This window comes from Bombus bifarius, unplaced genomic scaffold (genome assembly GCF_011952205.1).
Source record: "Bombus bifarius isolate JDL3187 unplaced genomic scaffold, Bbif_JDL3187 scf7180000008000, whole genome shotgun sequence".
Classification (NCBI taxonomy): Eukaryota; Metazoa; Arthropoda; class Insecta; order Hymenoptera; family Apidae; genus Bombus; species Bombus bifarius.
Genome location: NW_022884379.1, coordinates 1,771,849 through 1,790,072, shown reverse-complemented (window position 1 = coordinate 1,790,072; position 18,224 = coordinate 1,771,849). Strand labels below are relative to the sequence as shown.

Genomic DNA, 18,224 nt, shown 5'->3' with positions numbered 1-18,224 from the left:
TTAGAATATTCCCGGAAGAAGACGTCTATTTAACGTAATATGTATTCGTTAAAGTAAATAAAATTATGGTACATACTATGTTGTTAAACTTCTTATAAGGAGAATTTTGTTAATATATGAATTAAATCGAAATAGAAGTATGACCTTTGGCTAGGAACTTTTTAGAGCTACCATAGCATATATGTAGATATAATTGATTAACTATAATAATGTACATGTTTAATTTTAACATAGACTCGAAATAATAAAAACGAAAGGAGTCAATTAATTAGCCTTATTTAAACAGTGTCATACGGATATCATGATAGGACAGAAAGAATTCTTTTACATTTTTTCCACATAAATAGGAAACAAAATGTCTATTTGTGATTTAAAACGCTTGAAAGAAAAACAAAGGAGAAAACGAAGCAGAAATGCATCTTTGTATCTACCAGCAGAAATATATCTTTGTTCCTATGAACAGAAATATATCTTTGTTTAATGGATTCCCAACCGGAATGCCCATTTGTACGCAGTCACTGTTAATTCAGCGACGCAGTAGCAGCTGTCGATCACAGCTAGACACGCGATGCCAGCATTAACTCTCTAAATTAAAGCTATGACGCGATACGGAAAACAAGAAAGCACACAAGTAAACAATACTTTCGTGATCGAAATACCATTCTTGATACTCAACAAAAAATGCACTTTCTTGCATATCAAATGCATAAAGTCACGCGTGACTCGTAATAATACTGTAACTTCCATAAATTCAAAGTTATTGAAACAGAGTCGTAACTACAACTTTGAAAGACAAAATAATATTACGATATGGTACATTAATTCCAAAAAAATTTTTTTAATTATACCTATCGATGATTCGATTATTTCCAAAATATTTAATTATTTATAAACTAGCGTTTCTATTATTTCCAACAATCGTCAGCTGAAGAAAAAGAATCTCCGATAAAGAGAACTCTCAACGTCACAAAATCTCTAAGTACAAACCCTTCAACCATAAATTTCTGATTTACATAGGCTACATGCGAACCCCCATCCCTTTCCCCATGGCGTTCCAAGTGGTTCGCTCATAATCGTATTAACCACAACACGGCATACGTGGCAAGAAACTGATACTAAGGATCAATTAAGAACTTTATCGGCATGCACGTTCGAATTCCTCTGGTTCGGCATTTCTGACGTAAACCGGTGACCTTGAACCAGTTCGGCAGACTCGAAGCGCGATATTAGGTACGCGTGTCTAACAGCTCGAGGAAGCTCACCCTTATCGCATCGATCGTACCGGGGAGGACAGAAACGAGGGATATAGATCGCCCTTCCTGTTTCGTTAAATGATCGTATGCCGTTTGTCGAAACCATTAGCATCGATTCCACCCCCTGCCGTTTGTTTCCTTTGTTAAATGCGACCGGGGAACACCTACCTGCACGTTTTACCGCAGTATCGGGGTACTTGCACCCTCGCGGTAGGTGATCAACAGGTTCGCGTGCCGGATGTGTTGGCATACCGGAAGTCATCAACGAGGCCACACGACGTGGTTTTCCACGGTCTCGTACGGTAACGATCTGACCATCCTCTCTACATGTTCGAAATAAACGGTCGTAAAAGTTAGTTCTCGACTGGATAAACGCAATCTGGATAAGCATCGATGACACGAGGAACAGATATGGATTTACTAGGAACTTCTATAGGATAATAAAAGAAGAAATTTGAATGAAATGGTTCGTTGAAGATAGGGATCAAAGATAAATAATATAAAATAGAATTAGGATAAAGAGTGTTATACCTAGGGTTAAAGGGATGAGTAAAACTGTAGATCCATCTATTCTCGTTTCTGTAGGATAATAAAATAAGAAATTAGAATGGTTAAAAATAAATAATAAGGAAGAGAATTGGATAAAGAATACTACACCTAGGATGAAAAAGCTTAGTAAAATTGTAGGTCCATCTATTCTCGCCTTTATCGACTCGTATTACATATAACTTCCGCGAATTTCAGTAAATAATTGACGCGTACACGAACAGATACAGCTAGTTAAAGACGTTTCTTGGAAAATTAAGGTCGATAAGAAGTAAGTACAAAATTGCCTAAGCTAAACGATACATCAAGGATCCAGACACGTCGGCGTAGTATTTCACGAATCCAACGTGCTTGGATCTTGCGATTGTTTTTTTTTTCTATGCTTCTCACTTGCCCTAATACGAAATGCATGCAGGTCTTTGTAAAAATATATCAACGTACGTTCACACACGTTCTAATGTGTTTTTTAGCTTCGATATCGGAACGAGTATTTGATATTCACTCGCATCAAACGTATGCATATACTCGATTTCGGTTTTTCTTTCTTTTCATTTCGCGATTAAATTCAAAGCCGAAATGAGAAATTCCAATATCACAGAATCGAATCTCTCTGTTCCTCGCATCGCTGTCATAGATGCGGGACAAGAAAAATGAATCACGGAATGGACGAATGGCTGTTTGAAAAATTTTGGACCTCGTTCTTTTTTTCTACTTTTTTTTCTCTCAATTGCAACGCGGAAAAAAGTAATTGACAATTGTTTCATTGGGTCCACTTGATTCTCGCGGCCGATCGACTACGCTCGAAGCCACACTACGACACTAAAGTTATGTACAAAATCACAATGTTTCTCTCGCGAATACTCATTATTTGCCCGTCACAATCTTCATCGCCGTAATCTCTTACAATCCGCAAGGATTTCTTGTATAAATTACACATGACTACACACAACTGCTACATTCGCGCACCTCGCAAGCTACCTACTACATCGTTTGTCTTTGTTCGTTTCGCGTGTGCGTCGATAAGAGACCTAAATGACTTACACTAAATATAATCTAAAACTACATTAGTCCGCGATCCGCACAAATGACGCTAATGTTATATTCGAGTACCGTGTAGGCGGGTAATGTCGTGTTAACACAATTATGCGATGAGCGAGTGACGATGAAAGAAACAAAAATTGATACTAAAGACACTGAACGTCGTATGATGTCCAAATGTAATATGTCACTGTCAACGCGTCGTTCACGATTATCACTATAAAAAAATTTCGCGACATATCAAACATTGGTACTGTCATGGGTAAAATGTGAAAGAAGAGATGATGTGAACGCACCATCGCAAACCTAATGAGATTCTTTCGGATTCTCAACTAGAACGTTCTTCAAAATGCTCCTTATGAAAGGGCGCACGAAGAATAAATAAATTTCTCCTAAATATTTCGGTTGACATGATTATCGCTCTCAATATTCCATCCGACGCAACATAGCAAAATATTAATTACGAAGTAGCCTATTCTCTCGACATTCAACACTACCGCTTGTGACTCGTCTTGCTCTTAGGACTTTCTGTGACGCTATCGTTAGGCTCTCTTCTAGGTCGTAGAATGAAGTTCAGATTGTGCGCGGTATTTACGGCGTAATAAACGTTCGCTGAGTTTGGCAGAACCATCTCACGATCAGGAAGAACCTGGGCTAGCGTATACTGGTCGGAGCTGCCCTCTATTCCTAACTTAAGCATCGCGTTTCGTATCACTTGCGGGGTCCTTTCGTTGTTCGAGAGCATGATAGACTTGTACAGCACCACGCCCTCAGTCTCAACGTTATCGGTCTCCATGGTGACTTTAATTATGTAAAAATCTGGTGAGCTCTTGTGCGAATGACTGGGACTGGACAGGCCAATGACATTGGTGCTGTTTCCATTGGCGGTGATGGGAGTCGGCGGTGCTAGTCGGTTGTGCTGATTCGTCGCTCCGCTTCCTCCGCCGGAGCTTAGGGACACGTCCAATGATGGCAAAGACGAGCTGGAGGAAGAACTAGACATCTGGGACGGCGAGGTGCGTCGATCGAGAGAGTTGTGCGGCGAGCTCGGCAGAGAATCTAGGTCGCAATAAAACTGGGAGCTACTCGAACTCGACGTAGAGGCTATCGAGTCGTTTTTGCGATGACCCTGATGACTCTGCAAGATAAGTCTGGGCTCAGGCTTCTCGCGAGGAACAGGTGATCGGGAACGGGTTCGTATTAACGAGATCAGGGAGAGCATGCTGACCTGCTTCTTCTTGCCACGATTATTCAGAGTGTTTCCAGGGGGCGGCGGCTCGATCTGACAGCTCAGTTTGTATGCTTCCCGATCATCAAGCACCACCACGGAATGAAACCAACGATCGAACAATGGATCCGTGCTGAAATTGTACGCGTTCGCTGCACCTTGGAGCAATCTTATCCTAGCGAGGACCTCGAACTCCTTCCGTCTTTTATCAAAGTTGATTAATCCTTCCGCTATCGTATCTGGTATCGCGGTGTCTATCATAGTGAGATCCGTTAGGAAAGTTCCTAGGTACGGTATCGTGCCATAGCTGATATTCTAAACAGAGAAAGTTCGTTAGTCGTTGTATCCAACATTGCAATCAATGAATCAAGGAATACATAAGTATTTGGTACACTTTCAAATTATTGTAAATATATAAAATAGTACAAATGAAGCTCCTTAATCTAATCGTGGCATCTGATTTTATCTCAGACGATCATATAAGTACAATCAGTGGATATAGATAAGAACAATACTCGATATTAATTAATAACAGTACAACAAAACAGTAAGAGACGCCTGAATTGAGTGACTTTACGCGTTGTTCAATGTTGGGATAATAGAGGAATTGAATCGAATTTTGATCAAACTGCACCAAGTGTCCAAAATACTTACGCACATGTGTAAATTAGAAATTATACTTACTCCCGCGTGAGTATTCTGCTTCTGAAATAACTTTTGCAAGTGCCTATCGCTCCTGCCGGCAGTGTCAGCAAACTTTGCGGTACCTTCCTTGATTAAAAGCTCTCGCTGCGTCCACGCGTTATTCTCTTCTGAGAAGATTCTCTCCAGTTCCCTGAACAGCTCGTGCTTCTCTCTGGGCATAGACTGCCAACATTTCTCCAACCTATACACAGGATTACTCTGTAAACCGGACACGATAGCCTTCAGGCTACTAAAATTCTTCAACACGCGTAGTTCTTGAGCAATGTCAATCCACGTCTCGAGGATTCTCGCTCGTTCCTGAGGCTTCGTCGTCGGGTCCATCAGTATCGTGGATATGACTCGAAGCGACACAGCGTTGAATTGATTCACGGTCGCCAACACCGTGGCCGCGTCGTGACTTCTCGAACGATCTCTTCTGGACCAGACAGCACCTAGGCACTGATGGGCTACGAGCTTTTTGAACACTTCGGCGTCCATTCGGGTTAACTGTTCGGCGAAATGCCGGTGTGGAACTTCGGGAAAACTGTAATTCGTCCAGTGATCCACGATCGGATCCGGGGAACCACGTGGTAGTCGACCATTATCGTACACCATACAAGAATCTAGAAGAAAATAATGATTTAGGACGATAATATTTTTCTGCGTAGATAGAAAATATGTATTCTTTGAATCGGTGAATCAAATGGATGAGTTGTACGTAGTAAGTTCCTGTATTTATCTAAAATAACACTAAATACGTCATATGCGGTGTGATAAACTTCCGGTTGACGTGTAGCGTTACAGAATCGACGAACGAAATGAGATGTGTGATAATATGTATCGATTGACGTGTGTTAGTATAATATGTAAAGACTGGAATTTCTTGCTGTATTAAATTATCACGACTAAATTGTCATTCCAGACCGAAGAATTAAGCAATGAATATTTATAAAACAATAATTTACTTGCAATATAACTAACTCTAGAAATAAATATTTATATGTTTAATTTCCGGTGTTCTACAGAATCCACTACGTATAGTATACGATTAATCAATTAATCACGCAGGATATAGCGTTATAAAAGTTTCCTTACCCATCTGATCTTCACGCTGAAACCTGTGCAAGCGATGCCTTGCCTTGAGCTCGAGTTCCGAGCCAGGAAGTCGTCGATGCGTGAAGTCCAGGAGTCTACTGAGCAATGGATGATTCGGCGGCGACTTCCAGTCACCAGGATAGGCATCCAGCCAAACGTGAAGAGCCTGAACTAGGGTCTTTCGATGCTGTTCACCTGTCAGGGCACCGGATCCTTCGTCGAGGGCGTCGTACCTCGCCAACAATAGCTCCAGCACTTCTCGCGGCGTAGTGAATGCACGATATGTCGCCAAGAAGACATTGATGTATGTCGACTCGAGTTCCCCGTCGTCGTTCGCCAGACTCTCTACCAGCCGCTGCACCGTTCCGGCTTTCAGGAAACGCACTCTCACCGTCTCCCATTCTAAATGCGAAATCTCGTCGTCTGAATCCTGTGGAAAGGGTATTTCAAAATCGTTAAGTCGGAACGCCTAAAAATTGCAGAGGTTGAACATTTTTCAAATTTGCAGATCTGTCAGATTTTGAATATTTATATACTGGCAAGATTTTTAACGAAAAAATTTAAACGTACGGAAATTGAGAGTTTCGGAAAATTCAGAGACTGAGAAGGTACTCAAAGGTATGGAAATTGTATAATTAAAGAATTTCATAATCAGAAATGCAGAGGTTTGGAAATTTGAAAACTAAGAAATTCAGGTATTCGAAGGTTTGGAAGAGATTCGATATAAATTACTCACCGATGCAGAGAGACTCCTGGTAGGCCTGTGATATCGAACCTTCTTCAGGTACACCGTGTATATGACGCCATCGCCCCTTTCCTCGCCCCATAAACGCCACGTGGGCTGCAAAGTAGAAGCAAATGGCGAAAGTTACGACAAGAAAAAGGCAGACATCCGTCGAGGGTATAGGTAGGCGGTGACGGCGACGTATACAATGAGCTACACAGGCAAAAGCACGCCACCAGGGGATGATTTACGCCATTAATTTCACTAGCTACCCCCTGTCATGCACAACCATCTTTCTAACGGGGACAAGCTAATCAATGAACGTCGTGCACTCGGCAGATTTATTGAAATAATTGACTTCCAGCTTCGAATTGACCTCGTTCGTCCATTTTACAACTTGGATCGTGATTAACCGGATGAAACGCTTTATCCTCGCGATCTACCGTCTCTCCTCTCTCTTTCTTCCTCTCTTACAACCTCATTGTTTCAAGTCACAAGAATTCTAACTGTTTCTCATTTTTACAAGAATTTACGAAACCGATTTAGCTACGACGTGAATTACATTATGTCGACAATAGACTTGAGGACATCCTCAGATCGATTCCGTTCTAACAAAAGATTATCAACTTTTGTAAAGAAACTAAAGTATCGAATAAAATCTAATAAACCACCGGATATAAAAATAGTCGCTAATGGTCATAGTAATCGATGCGACTTGAAATAAAATAAATAATAGTAATAATAGTATAACTTGAACCACGATATTTAGTCGTCTGGAACAAAAGCATAGTTAAGCGAAATATCGGAGAAACGATACTCTTGTATCTCTAGAAATAAATATTGTGCTTAAGCACACATTTGTTTCATCGCACGATTTCTTTCTAATACCAAAAATATACTTAAGAGAAATAGCTGAGAAAAGAAACTCTGGTATTTCTACTATTAAATAACCAGCCCAGGCGCAAATTTATTTCATCACACGATCCTTCATCTATTTTCAGCCCGGTATTCCAAAACGCAAGCCGTGGATGGCAATTACAGAAGATTATAAACGAGCGGCTCCGCTGAGTCTGGTTTTTAACAATCGTGCAAGCTGGAAAACCAGGCGGAACCCTCGTTTCCTCTCCCCCGGCGCGTGGAGACCCGACGAACAAAAGGAGACCAACAGAAACACGACTACAGGCAGCAGCCTCATGCAAACACGAATCGAGAAATAAACACGCCATGTTCAGTCTGCGCGAGTCACTTCCGGACACCATCGTAATTCGTAATATCATCGCGGTACGATAAACACGGAACGATAGGAAGCTAGGGTGAGATCTTTATCCAAGTGTTTTCTTTGTGATTCAGTACCGTAAACTGCAGAGGAATAACAGCCGATTTTAAATTCTTAATTGGTATTTAAGCATTTAATTATGGCGCGTGTCTGCCCGCGAGTTAAGTAATTTTCATAAGTCAAGACAATTTATTTACGACGAAGGAGAACTTTAATATTTCATGAACTTGTTACAGAGTTTGCTTTTTCGTACGAGTTGTTTGTGATTGCTCGTTGCTACTGAAGATCATATTTAGATCAGAAGTGTTTATACATTTCGAGAAATTTAAATACAGCAAAACAATGGAAGAATATAGAAAATTTGCAAAGTAACGCGAAGGAATTGCATGAACACTCACGATCCTGTAAGAGTACTTAAAATGTAACAATCATAGCAATATTCTCGTGCTGCGCCGTAAAATTTATATTTGTATGAAGCGATTTGGAATATCGTACTAGGAATACGATTGCTATTGACGTACTTCTGTCCCCATATTTTTATCTGTAATTGTGATTTTTGAAGAAGTCACACGAGTCTTCGAGAGTCAGAATTTCCAGAACTCTATACTCGATAGCACCACTTGATCATCGAGAACGCTAGGACTTCGAAGCATTCGAGCTTTACGACCCTCCATGCCCTAAGTTTTCCATCGCATTGCTCGAATTCAGAGATTTTACGAACTTGGAAATGTCCCAAGTCCTATGGGACCGCGAGAATTTCGAACGTTCGAAGAACTAACCACGAAAGACATGTCTAAGCTAGTATCTTCGTCGATGAATAATTAATTTATCGCTGATAAACCGACGCATAGTATTATACCAATTTTTTAATTCCCTTATTCTTCTTCTATATCTTAGGTTTGTTTCCATTTTAATCATAACGACTCGATAAACAAACGTATATTTTAGAAATATATCTTATGGAATTTATCGATATTATTCGTTTTATAAAAAAGACCAATAACTCACTTGCCAAAATAACAAAATTTAAAACACGAGTACTTTCCAAACTCTGGTACCGAAGTACATTTTCCATATCAATTTACACGTCGTATCGATAAGAAAGGCAAGAAGTACTTATACAACGATCAGACGATGTTTCTTCAAATATTAAAATATTCTAATCTCGGGAAATGTAAAATTCTCCCAAAATAGACGTGGTATTTAACTGTATGCTATTTATCGATAACTGATATTATATATCTGATACTGATGACTATGCTAACCATGACATTTATTACAATATACGTAATTTTCTCTTCGAATCACGTAGACATCTAGACAGGGAGTACAACAGACTCGACAGACTCAACAACAGACTAATTTCTTAGCAAAGGAACTAAGATCTTGGAATTCACAGCCAATTACATCCTCGGAAACTGCTGCAAGGGAATAAGTTAAGGGGCCTTCAAAGGAACAGGGACCACTAAAAATAGGATTCTCGTTTGAACACGCTGCACACACGTTTGCTGTTTTATTTGCAACGCTAAAAACGTCACCAAAGTTATCCGGTCCCTCCGTCGGATAACTTACCTGCAAACCAACAAGAAAATCGTAATATCCCCTCGCGAGGAATATACGGAGAACCCGTATAAGATCTCGTTTCCCTTTCTCTCTATATCTTCTGCGTGTCTTCTATGTCTCTTTTCCCTCTTGAAATCGCGTATAGAATCGCCACAGAAAGAAACAAACCGTGTCATTGCCATTTATGCCTCTAATATGCAACATTTACTAACTGCACCGATAGGGACCGCCGACATATGCATACAATGTACAGCCATTGGATCGATGGAACTACAAAAGGAAAGCGTTTCTACGTGAAGAATGGAAGTAGTGCTGCACTACTCCTATCTATTGATTGCTAATCGTACGCGGAAGCTTTTATTGTTGACGATTCGATGGACGATCAAAAGAGCAGAGGATTTCAAGAAGAAGATTTAAGTATAGCCTAGTCAATAGTTCAGTAGTTCTTTTTTTTTTATTTCTTACTTTTTCTATTTCTATATTCTTCCATTTCAAAGAAAATAAATTAATTTTCTCTCAATTGAACGATCTAAACCACAGATTATAGCATTTAGATCTATGAATTAGAGAGTCGATTGTTCTGTTAGTGACGGTCAAAAAATTTCGATAAAAATGTTTTCCAAGGCACGAGAATCCAGTTAGATAATAAAAGGTAAACGACAAGGTATAGGTAAGGATGACGACAAAAAAGATGACCTGAAACTGGCTACGGTCCCGAAGAAAACTGGCTACGTTTCTCGATTATGACGAGTTCTGGAACAGCGGAGTCTAGATGCAAGTAAAACTCTGTTGAAAAAATGTGGCTTACGTTCCGGAACGAACCGGCAATTAGAGGCCTACAGGGAGAACCCGAGCGTGACTTAAGGTCCTTATACAGCCCCCCTCCCTCTCTTCGTCCTTGGAGACGCCTCCTTGGAACACGTCAACTGTCCATTGTTCGTCAGAAAATTCTGCCGAATAGAAATCTGTCTGCGTCTACTCCGAAGACTTCTACAATTTCGGTGTAACCGCAGCTAAACAACCGTAGGAGATTGCGCCTGATTTTTGCTTTCTTGTGGTTTGAAGTTATCGAACCTTGGCTTCCCTGATGAAAAGATGCGAACTTTTCTTTCTCGTGTATCATCTCGAAAACAGATATTGTACAGAGAACAGTGAGAGATATCGAAGAAAGAAAAAAGTTGCACGTCTTTTTATATCTACAACGTAGTTACTCGCACAAGCAACCTCTGTGAGATGAACGTGTCAATCGAACGAACCCTATTAAGCCTGGAACATCCTCCTCGTTAACGTTCCAAATAATTCGACCGCCTTCTTCGTTCGTTCAACTCCTCCCCTTTGATTTCGCAGAAGCTTCCATCACAAAAGACGTTGTTGGAGCCGTGTACGTGGCAAAGTGAACCATCAGTGCTAAGACGGTACCAAAAGCGACGTGTGTACAAACCACCACAACCTCCTCTATTATTCCAGCGTCGGCCTATAAAAAGCTTAACATCGGATTACCACGAGAAGAGGAATGGTTTGTGGTGCGATCGATACATGGAAATCCACCCCGACTATCGCGATGCTAACCTCCGCCTCCACCTTTCCAACCCGCGCAAACATCGATGTTAAAGTCACGATTCGAGAAACCCGTTGGAATATTCCAACCGTGAATCAGACAGGGTCGCCGTGCACAGCAGTGACGGTTTTGCCATCGATCTGTCAAATTAGATTCTGTGAAATGGCACGTCACTCTATTTGAAGCAAGGATTTCTCGTGCAAATTGCTTCATAGTTATTAACTGATTGCGAATGCTTGTGCAAATTTGAACATACGCGAAGATCTAGATGTCAGATATGAATTTGTTCAGACTTCTACGTACAATAAAATTTCGATTATTAGAATACCGATTAATGGAGCGATCTTTAATTATGGATTTTTAGAACAAAATTTATGAAGACGTGAAAGGAAGGTCAAAAAGATTGGTGTATTTTCAATCTATATTATTTCTAGCCAGTACATTGTACAAATTTACGAAGATATAGGAAATAACGAAGAAATTATCTATTACAGACCTTTCTCTTTTTTTTTATTTGGAAGTAGTTTACAATCAATTTTCATTGAGAATTATAAGTAAATTATTCTAGCGTGATACTACAACGTGAATAATAATAAATGATTATCGTATGTTTAATTCTAGCTGAATCTAATGCTTAAATCTAGAGAGTAATGTCTTTTTACCTGCGGATCTGATCCGTCGTGTCAAATAATTGAGCAACTAGTGGGTTTTAATGGTTGTTAATTCTTATGTTATATCTGTTACTGAATTTGGATATTTCTTCTTTAACTGTAGGTATCTTAAGATCGTGATGTATTGTTCCGTTGGTAACCTACTAAGGTGCATCTATTAAGGATCTTAGAGTTTTTGATTTATTACAGACCTGTATCGTATTACATGCCTTCATTATATTTTTATTCGATAAATCATAAACGTTTACGAAGATATGAAACAGAAACTAGAAACACTTTGTCTATCACAAACCTGTGTTATTCCTAGGCAATAATCATCAAAATGAGGATATAATTCTTATCTCGTTATCTTATAATCGCCATGAGTGAATGTAAAATTTAACGCTCGAAAAACCATAAGTAATAACGAAGAAAGGGAGAGCAGAGGATATCTGTACATAAAGGGGCAGGATTCGATTTAGTTTGGAGGCAGGCAGGCAATAAACGTAATCTGCGATCTGAAAGAATTACGAAGGAACGTTCTAACGCTATAAATAAGATCTATAATTATTGGGTACGAGTATTAGAAACCTGCGAGGCAATAAAAGGAACGGATCGAGAGAGAGAGAGAGAGAGAGAGAGAGAGAGCCGTGGCCGCCAAGGAGCAGATAACAGTCATTCTGCTAAACGGTTTCGCAACGCTTCGAGCAACAATTTTCCAAAGCCCGTTAGATAAATTCACGCGATGATCTAATCCTCCGGAGTTTCTGCGTGCACGTTACACCCTGCACTATCGTCACGAATCATCCCGTGGGCTGAGCATTCCGTGCATTTTTACTTTCGCCCGCGGTTACTTTATTTTTGACTTCGTATACAGTACTCCGCAAAAGTCTTCCGACAAAAACATACGATAGTGATTCCATAATGATGAAAACAATCATACGTTTTAGGAAATATTTCCTTGTGGTATTGCGGTAGAACACAATTTAACGCTACTTAAAGTCCAGATCTGGTTCAGGAATATTTTTTAACACTCGGTATAAAAAACTGTTGTGTCTGTATCGCATGTGTGATAATAAATCATCTTGACAATTCGCTTGCTATAATTTTTTACTCGCTGTAATATTCAGAAGGTGGGACTAATCTCTACCTAGATTCCACTTCTCTAATTGCGCTTATAGCAGGAGTATAAATTTGCATAAAAACTCGCAGTGTAATTATTAATCAGTAATTTATTCCGCAAAAGATCTCAGATACTTTTATTTCGATAAATTCTAAGTCTGCAAGTCGCGAATAGTTTTATATTAATCCTAACACTTTTACGTCGTATCGTACTTGCACCACACGATTAAAATAACCTGACTGACCCAATTTTATTTTCGATCCGATGTAAACATTCGATTTCCTCCATTGGTTTCTCTACCAAGCGTAGCTACTGACTAATCAGAAATCCTCTATAATTCACGGATTTCCGTTTGGTAACAATAACCTAGCGAGGTGTCTTCCACGTTTTCAACAAGCTATTTTAAAATGAATGATTCACCGTCGAGGAGACTTTTGACTAAGAGACAATACGAGTGATCGAAGAGAAAGAAGAAGGGGTTGCGTCGAGTGAGAAAAATGTCGCGTGGATACCAAGACGTGCCGGAAGTTCAAAGAACGAGCGTTGATAAAGCGGAGCTTTGTTGATGCCCGCCACAAAAGCCACTCACGTACGCTCAGTGTGTGTACTCTGAAACACCTCAATAAAGAACACAATGCACTCAAACGTGTTAACAGTGCCGAAACTTCTCCAAAGGGAGATCAGGGTCGACGATTCCAGTCTCTCAGCCTATTCTTTCTTCATTAAATTCGAAGGACACATACACAGACATGTTAACTGTTGATAACTCGCTGGATTTCTTTGATCGAGAGTTAGGAGAGTTAGCTACTCGATGGTAAGGAATTATGATTGTATCTATATGAATTGTAATTTGTTAAGATTAAATGAGAGAATTGACTAGTCAAATCGACTACTTTTAAAGCCGATCGTATGCTCCCTTTTGTATTGGAAGTATTAGAACACTTACGACAAATTATACAAAGTTCGTACTATATAAAACTTTACTATAAAAAAAGAAAAATGTTCTTTGTACAAAGTGCAATAACAGCGTCGTTCGCAGAATTTTGTTATAGTTTCACGTTGCCCACGATCAGAGAATTTACTAAAGACAGTTTAGATTCTTCAAGACGATAGACACAAAAATAGATAAACATTGCGAAATTGCAGATTATGGTTATTTCATTATAAAAGATCATTTTACGATAAGTTCTTGTGTCAGACACGACAAAGATCATCAATAAGCTACGTAATGAGCCACAACTGCGAACAGATCGAAAGTGTAACGCGTGTCTGGCGAACACGTTGCTCAGAAGGTTTCATAAACAAAGAAAATTTTTTTGCTTCTCAAGGGAATTCGATTAAGTACAAACTGCTGCCGGTTTCCGGTCAGGCAACGCATAATTACACGGCTCCGTAGGTCGGTACGTAAGGTACGATCCCAGATAAGCAATTAAACGAGCAGCGAGGATGACTCATGTACCGGTAAATAAGGTGTCAAAGTACCTTTAATCACTTCGCGTTCCCGTTCTCTTTGTACATACATATACTTACTTACGTAACCCAATTTCTACGACAGACGAAGATCACTACGTTTAAAGAAAACAGACAGCAAAACTACAGTTAAAGTAGTACAACGAATGACTTTACGTTAGCATTTCTCACTAAAGTTCCCTATTTAAATCCAGTGACTATGCAATAATTCCGATTACTCCTAAATATTCGATATGTGTACATTATATATTTGCTGTAACATTAGTTTACTCTAGCATATATATATATACATATACACACACATTGATATTAAAGTCTTGTATCGTCTGTTTGATCATGACATAATTCTATCGTCGACTACTCAAATCGTCGACTCTATCTATGAGTCAACCGCAGATAAAAAAAATGTCAACCCAACGTATCGACATTTTCCTATTCCATAACCGTAAAAGCATACAGAAAACTAATCGAAGCTTATCCAGTGTAAGACGAAATGAAAACTTTTAAATCATGCAAACGAAACATTTGTTGTTCCTCGCATACATAATTCAACGCACGGCGCGTGCGAACTAAAAAATAACGAAGAATTGACGTAAAATAGGAAAGTACCGTTCATTAAACCGGTTAAAAGTCGATCGATTGACGTAAAAAAAACTAGGTGATATTAGGAAGGGAAAATTTTACCATATCTACGAAACGTGCCGCATCACGTGCCAAATGAAATGGCCATTTTAATAATTTCTACAGCTGGTTGCACGAACGAAAACCAATTTCCCTGATGGACAACTCATTATTTGCTTTTAATTATCGTCCAATTATCCTCCCCTGAATGATATGTACGTGGATGAAAAGAGATCCTCGTCGGTTTATTCATCGTTGATTAGGTCAATGTAACCATACGTTATCGTCTTTATTTGCATGCCGTACATCCTGGTCATTAACGACAACGATACAGTTCCGATGACACTCTGACCCTGATTATCCGATTTAACCACTTCCACGTATGCACATTTATCAACAAGCATGCGAGTATTTAAATAAAACTCCCGCGAATAGAGAAACTAAATCATTAATACATGGGAAAACACCGCGTACTACGAAAAAAATGTCCCTCTGTATATATCTCAGGAAAAAAATTATGATTAATTACGACATTTTTCTGGTGTTAGTTGCACTTGTACGACCTCGTTTGTTTCTTCGACTCCCATACAGGGAAAATATTTTACTTGGAATCGTTTCAGTCTAGAATATATACAGTGCGTGGTAAATGTACTGAACGACGTAAAAACAATATTCGATTGATATGTGAGAGAAAAAAGTTTGATAACAAGAGCGTTATAAAGTAATGGAAAAGTTATTGTCATTGGATAAAGGCAAACAATGGAAAAATTATTCTTTTCCTTGAAGAATTTACAGCGAATGTAAACGAAGTAATTTAGTGTTTCATATACCTGGCTGAATACGCAGCACAATGGTTCTCGTCTTCAGGTTAATTCTAACATTGTAAGTTTGCCTTTTGTGAACCACACTTTCTCCGTCTTGCCCTTTTTTCTTGAATAACCTTTTTCTACACACAATAGCTGTAACTGTGTAAGTTTCTCGCTTTGAAAAGTGAATTCTTGCAACGTTACCTGTTCCTTTCAAATGTTTCCAAATAAAGAATTGATCGAACTGTAACATTTTTGTGAGTTTCAAAGCCTCACTAGGCTTTGGCATCATCATTTGTATTGTATATTAATGATATATTAGTACGAATAAAAAAAGTAGTCTCATTGGGGCAATCCCATGATTAAGTCACATTAAAATATATCGATAAACTTATCCGAGGAAAATCGATATAAAAAGATGGGAATTTCCTTGTGTGGTATACCAATCTAGTTGAAACATTTATGATGCAACACCTGATTCATTAAATTCATTTGACGTATTCATTTGACAATTCATTATGGTGAAACAGCAACGATACACGATGCTTTTTTCTCGTTCTCATGCACGAGGAGGTCAGTACTATATATACAACAAACGTTTAGGCATGCACAATAAACGTAGGTGACACACTTACGAATCACAGAAATACCAAACAAATTCTACGTGCGAAAGCAATTTCTTCCGATAGCTTATCATTATATCGTAATCGTGTTGCAATGACATTTCAGATTATGCGGTATTTATACAAGACTGCTAAAAGCATCAAATATACTTCCAAAAATAGAATTCTTTATCGTGAATAGGTATTCTTTTTTTAAATTTACTATACTCGCGAATATTCTATATTACATATTATATTCTATTTTATATTATATATTAAACACACGTATAATGCAATACATTCTGGCTTAATAGCCATAACTGCGATAACACGAATAACTGAAATCGAATGATCAATCGGAATACTAAAATTTTCCGAATTTATCGAAGAAACGAAATCGGAACTCGAGGAATCCGTTCGAGCAAACTTTCGCATGATTTATCGGACACGAGCGAAAATTATCTAAGTCATTTAACAATGGAACAACGGAATCGCATTACTAAGGTAAACGAACAGGCTGTGAAGTTTCGACATTTTCGAACGAAATAGAATCAGATTTTCAGCCGTAAGTTCGACACGTAAACATTCGATATTTCTGGTGATTGAATGACGCGGAGTTTCATCGAATTATTCGAAGCGCATCAAACGTATAATTTTACCTAGAAACGATTTTAACGCTACTAAAATACGTCAGAACGACAGATTTCAGAATTTGTTGCTTTTGCAATTAATAATAAATGCACGTAAGTAATTTTAATAAAATCAACATCGATCTTCACCGAAATCGAAGCACGAATATAAATAATTAATTTTATCAATCTCTTGTCTCTTATTTTAACTTGTCACAACGACAAGCACCATTTTTTTTTTTTTGTTATTTCTAAAAGTAAAAACGTGCAAATGCTTTCGAAAAAATGAATCTTGATTTCTATTCTAAAACTCATAATCTTAACATTGGCTCTCTAACTTCTTGCAAGCAACTCTTCTACAATAATCAAGCGCGAGCTGAAAACACGTTCGAGCACACCACGCGAAATTCCTCGCTGAAACTAGATCTCTACAATGCTCGTATAACACTTATAACCAGAGGATTTTCTTGTGTATACGCGGGAAGTCACGTAGCATGGTCGAACTACGGTTGAAAATTAACGCTACTCGATTACCTTTAAACATCTAAAATGTTTACACGTGAAATAGAATGAAACAAGAGAATCATCATAACCAGACAGCAACGCAAAGAAACATAACGAACAACAACGAACAACGAACAACTAAAGAGAAGAAAAACAAAACAAAAATACTACTATAGAAGGGAAAAATGATAATAAAAGAGAATATGAAGAAAGAAAAGAAGCTTGAACGAGGAAACAAACGAATGATGAATTTGTTGCCAGTCTGTGTTTACCTGCTGCACGTACCACTGCGTGGAATTCTGGTTCTTCCTGTGGCTGCTGGGCTTGCAGGGCGCGCAGAGCAGCAAGGGCGCCAGTTTGTTCACCCCCTTGACGCTGGCCGTCGCCGGGGGCGACGTTGGGCTTAGCCCGTCATCCCCCAACACGGGCCACAGCATCCACGTGTGAATGTCCGCGGAACTTCCCCTTCTTCCGTCACTTCGATTCTGCCTGTGCAATTCGTCTCGTGATTCATCTGACTACTCTCACGTCTACCGAGCTTCTCTCGATTCTTCGGATCGAATTATACGAGAACCTCGAAGATTTGTCTTTTTTCTTATCTGTCTCGCTCTCACGATTTGCATTTTTAAAAAAATTGCCACGGATGAGACGCAAGTAGCACTTTTCTTTGTTGTTTCAAGCGTTTTTCGAATTCTGAATGTTCAAAAAATATTATACATTTTACATATTCCATATATTATACGTGACTGGAGCACATTCCTTGATTATTTAAGATCGTGTCATTTATTCCAATTCAACAGCAAATTTTCGAACTTGAAGAAATCGATCTTTAAAGTACAGCTTGTCTCGAATTT

The 18,224-nt window shown here is 38.9% G+C and overlaps 1 protein-coding gene across 6 annotated transcripts in view; it reads right to left on the bottom strand.

Annotated features, from left to right (window-relative positions):
* Positions 1-1,929: 1,929 nt before the first annotated feature.
* Positions 1,930-18,224, bottom strand: part of LOC117206287 (ral guanine nucleotide dissociation stimulator) — a 43,911-nt gene continuing 27,616 nt past the window's right edge. For 2 of the 6 annotated variants that reach the window (XM_033445480.1, XM_033445478.1), the window contains exons 2-7: positions 17,643-17,859; positions 6,581-6,685; positions 5,845-6,274; positions 4,750-5,372; positions 4,066-4,380; positions 1,930-3,975 (exon numbers count right to left, since the gene is read on the bottom strand). In XM_033445480.1, the coding sequence (XP_033301371.1) occupies positions 3,331-3,975; positions 4,066-4,380; positions 4,750-5,372; positions 5,845-6,274; positions 6,581-6,685; positions 17,643-17,859 (2,335 nt within the window). In that variant the 3' untranslated portion in view covers positions 1,930-3,330. Of the gene's footprint in view, positions 4,381-4,749; positions 5,373-5,844; positions 6,275-6,580; positions 6,686-17,642; positions 17,860-18,224 lie in introns of all 6 variants that reach the window. The other 4 variants (XM_033445479.1, XM_033445481.1, XM_033445482.1 and 1 more) reach the window with 3 other exon arrangements.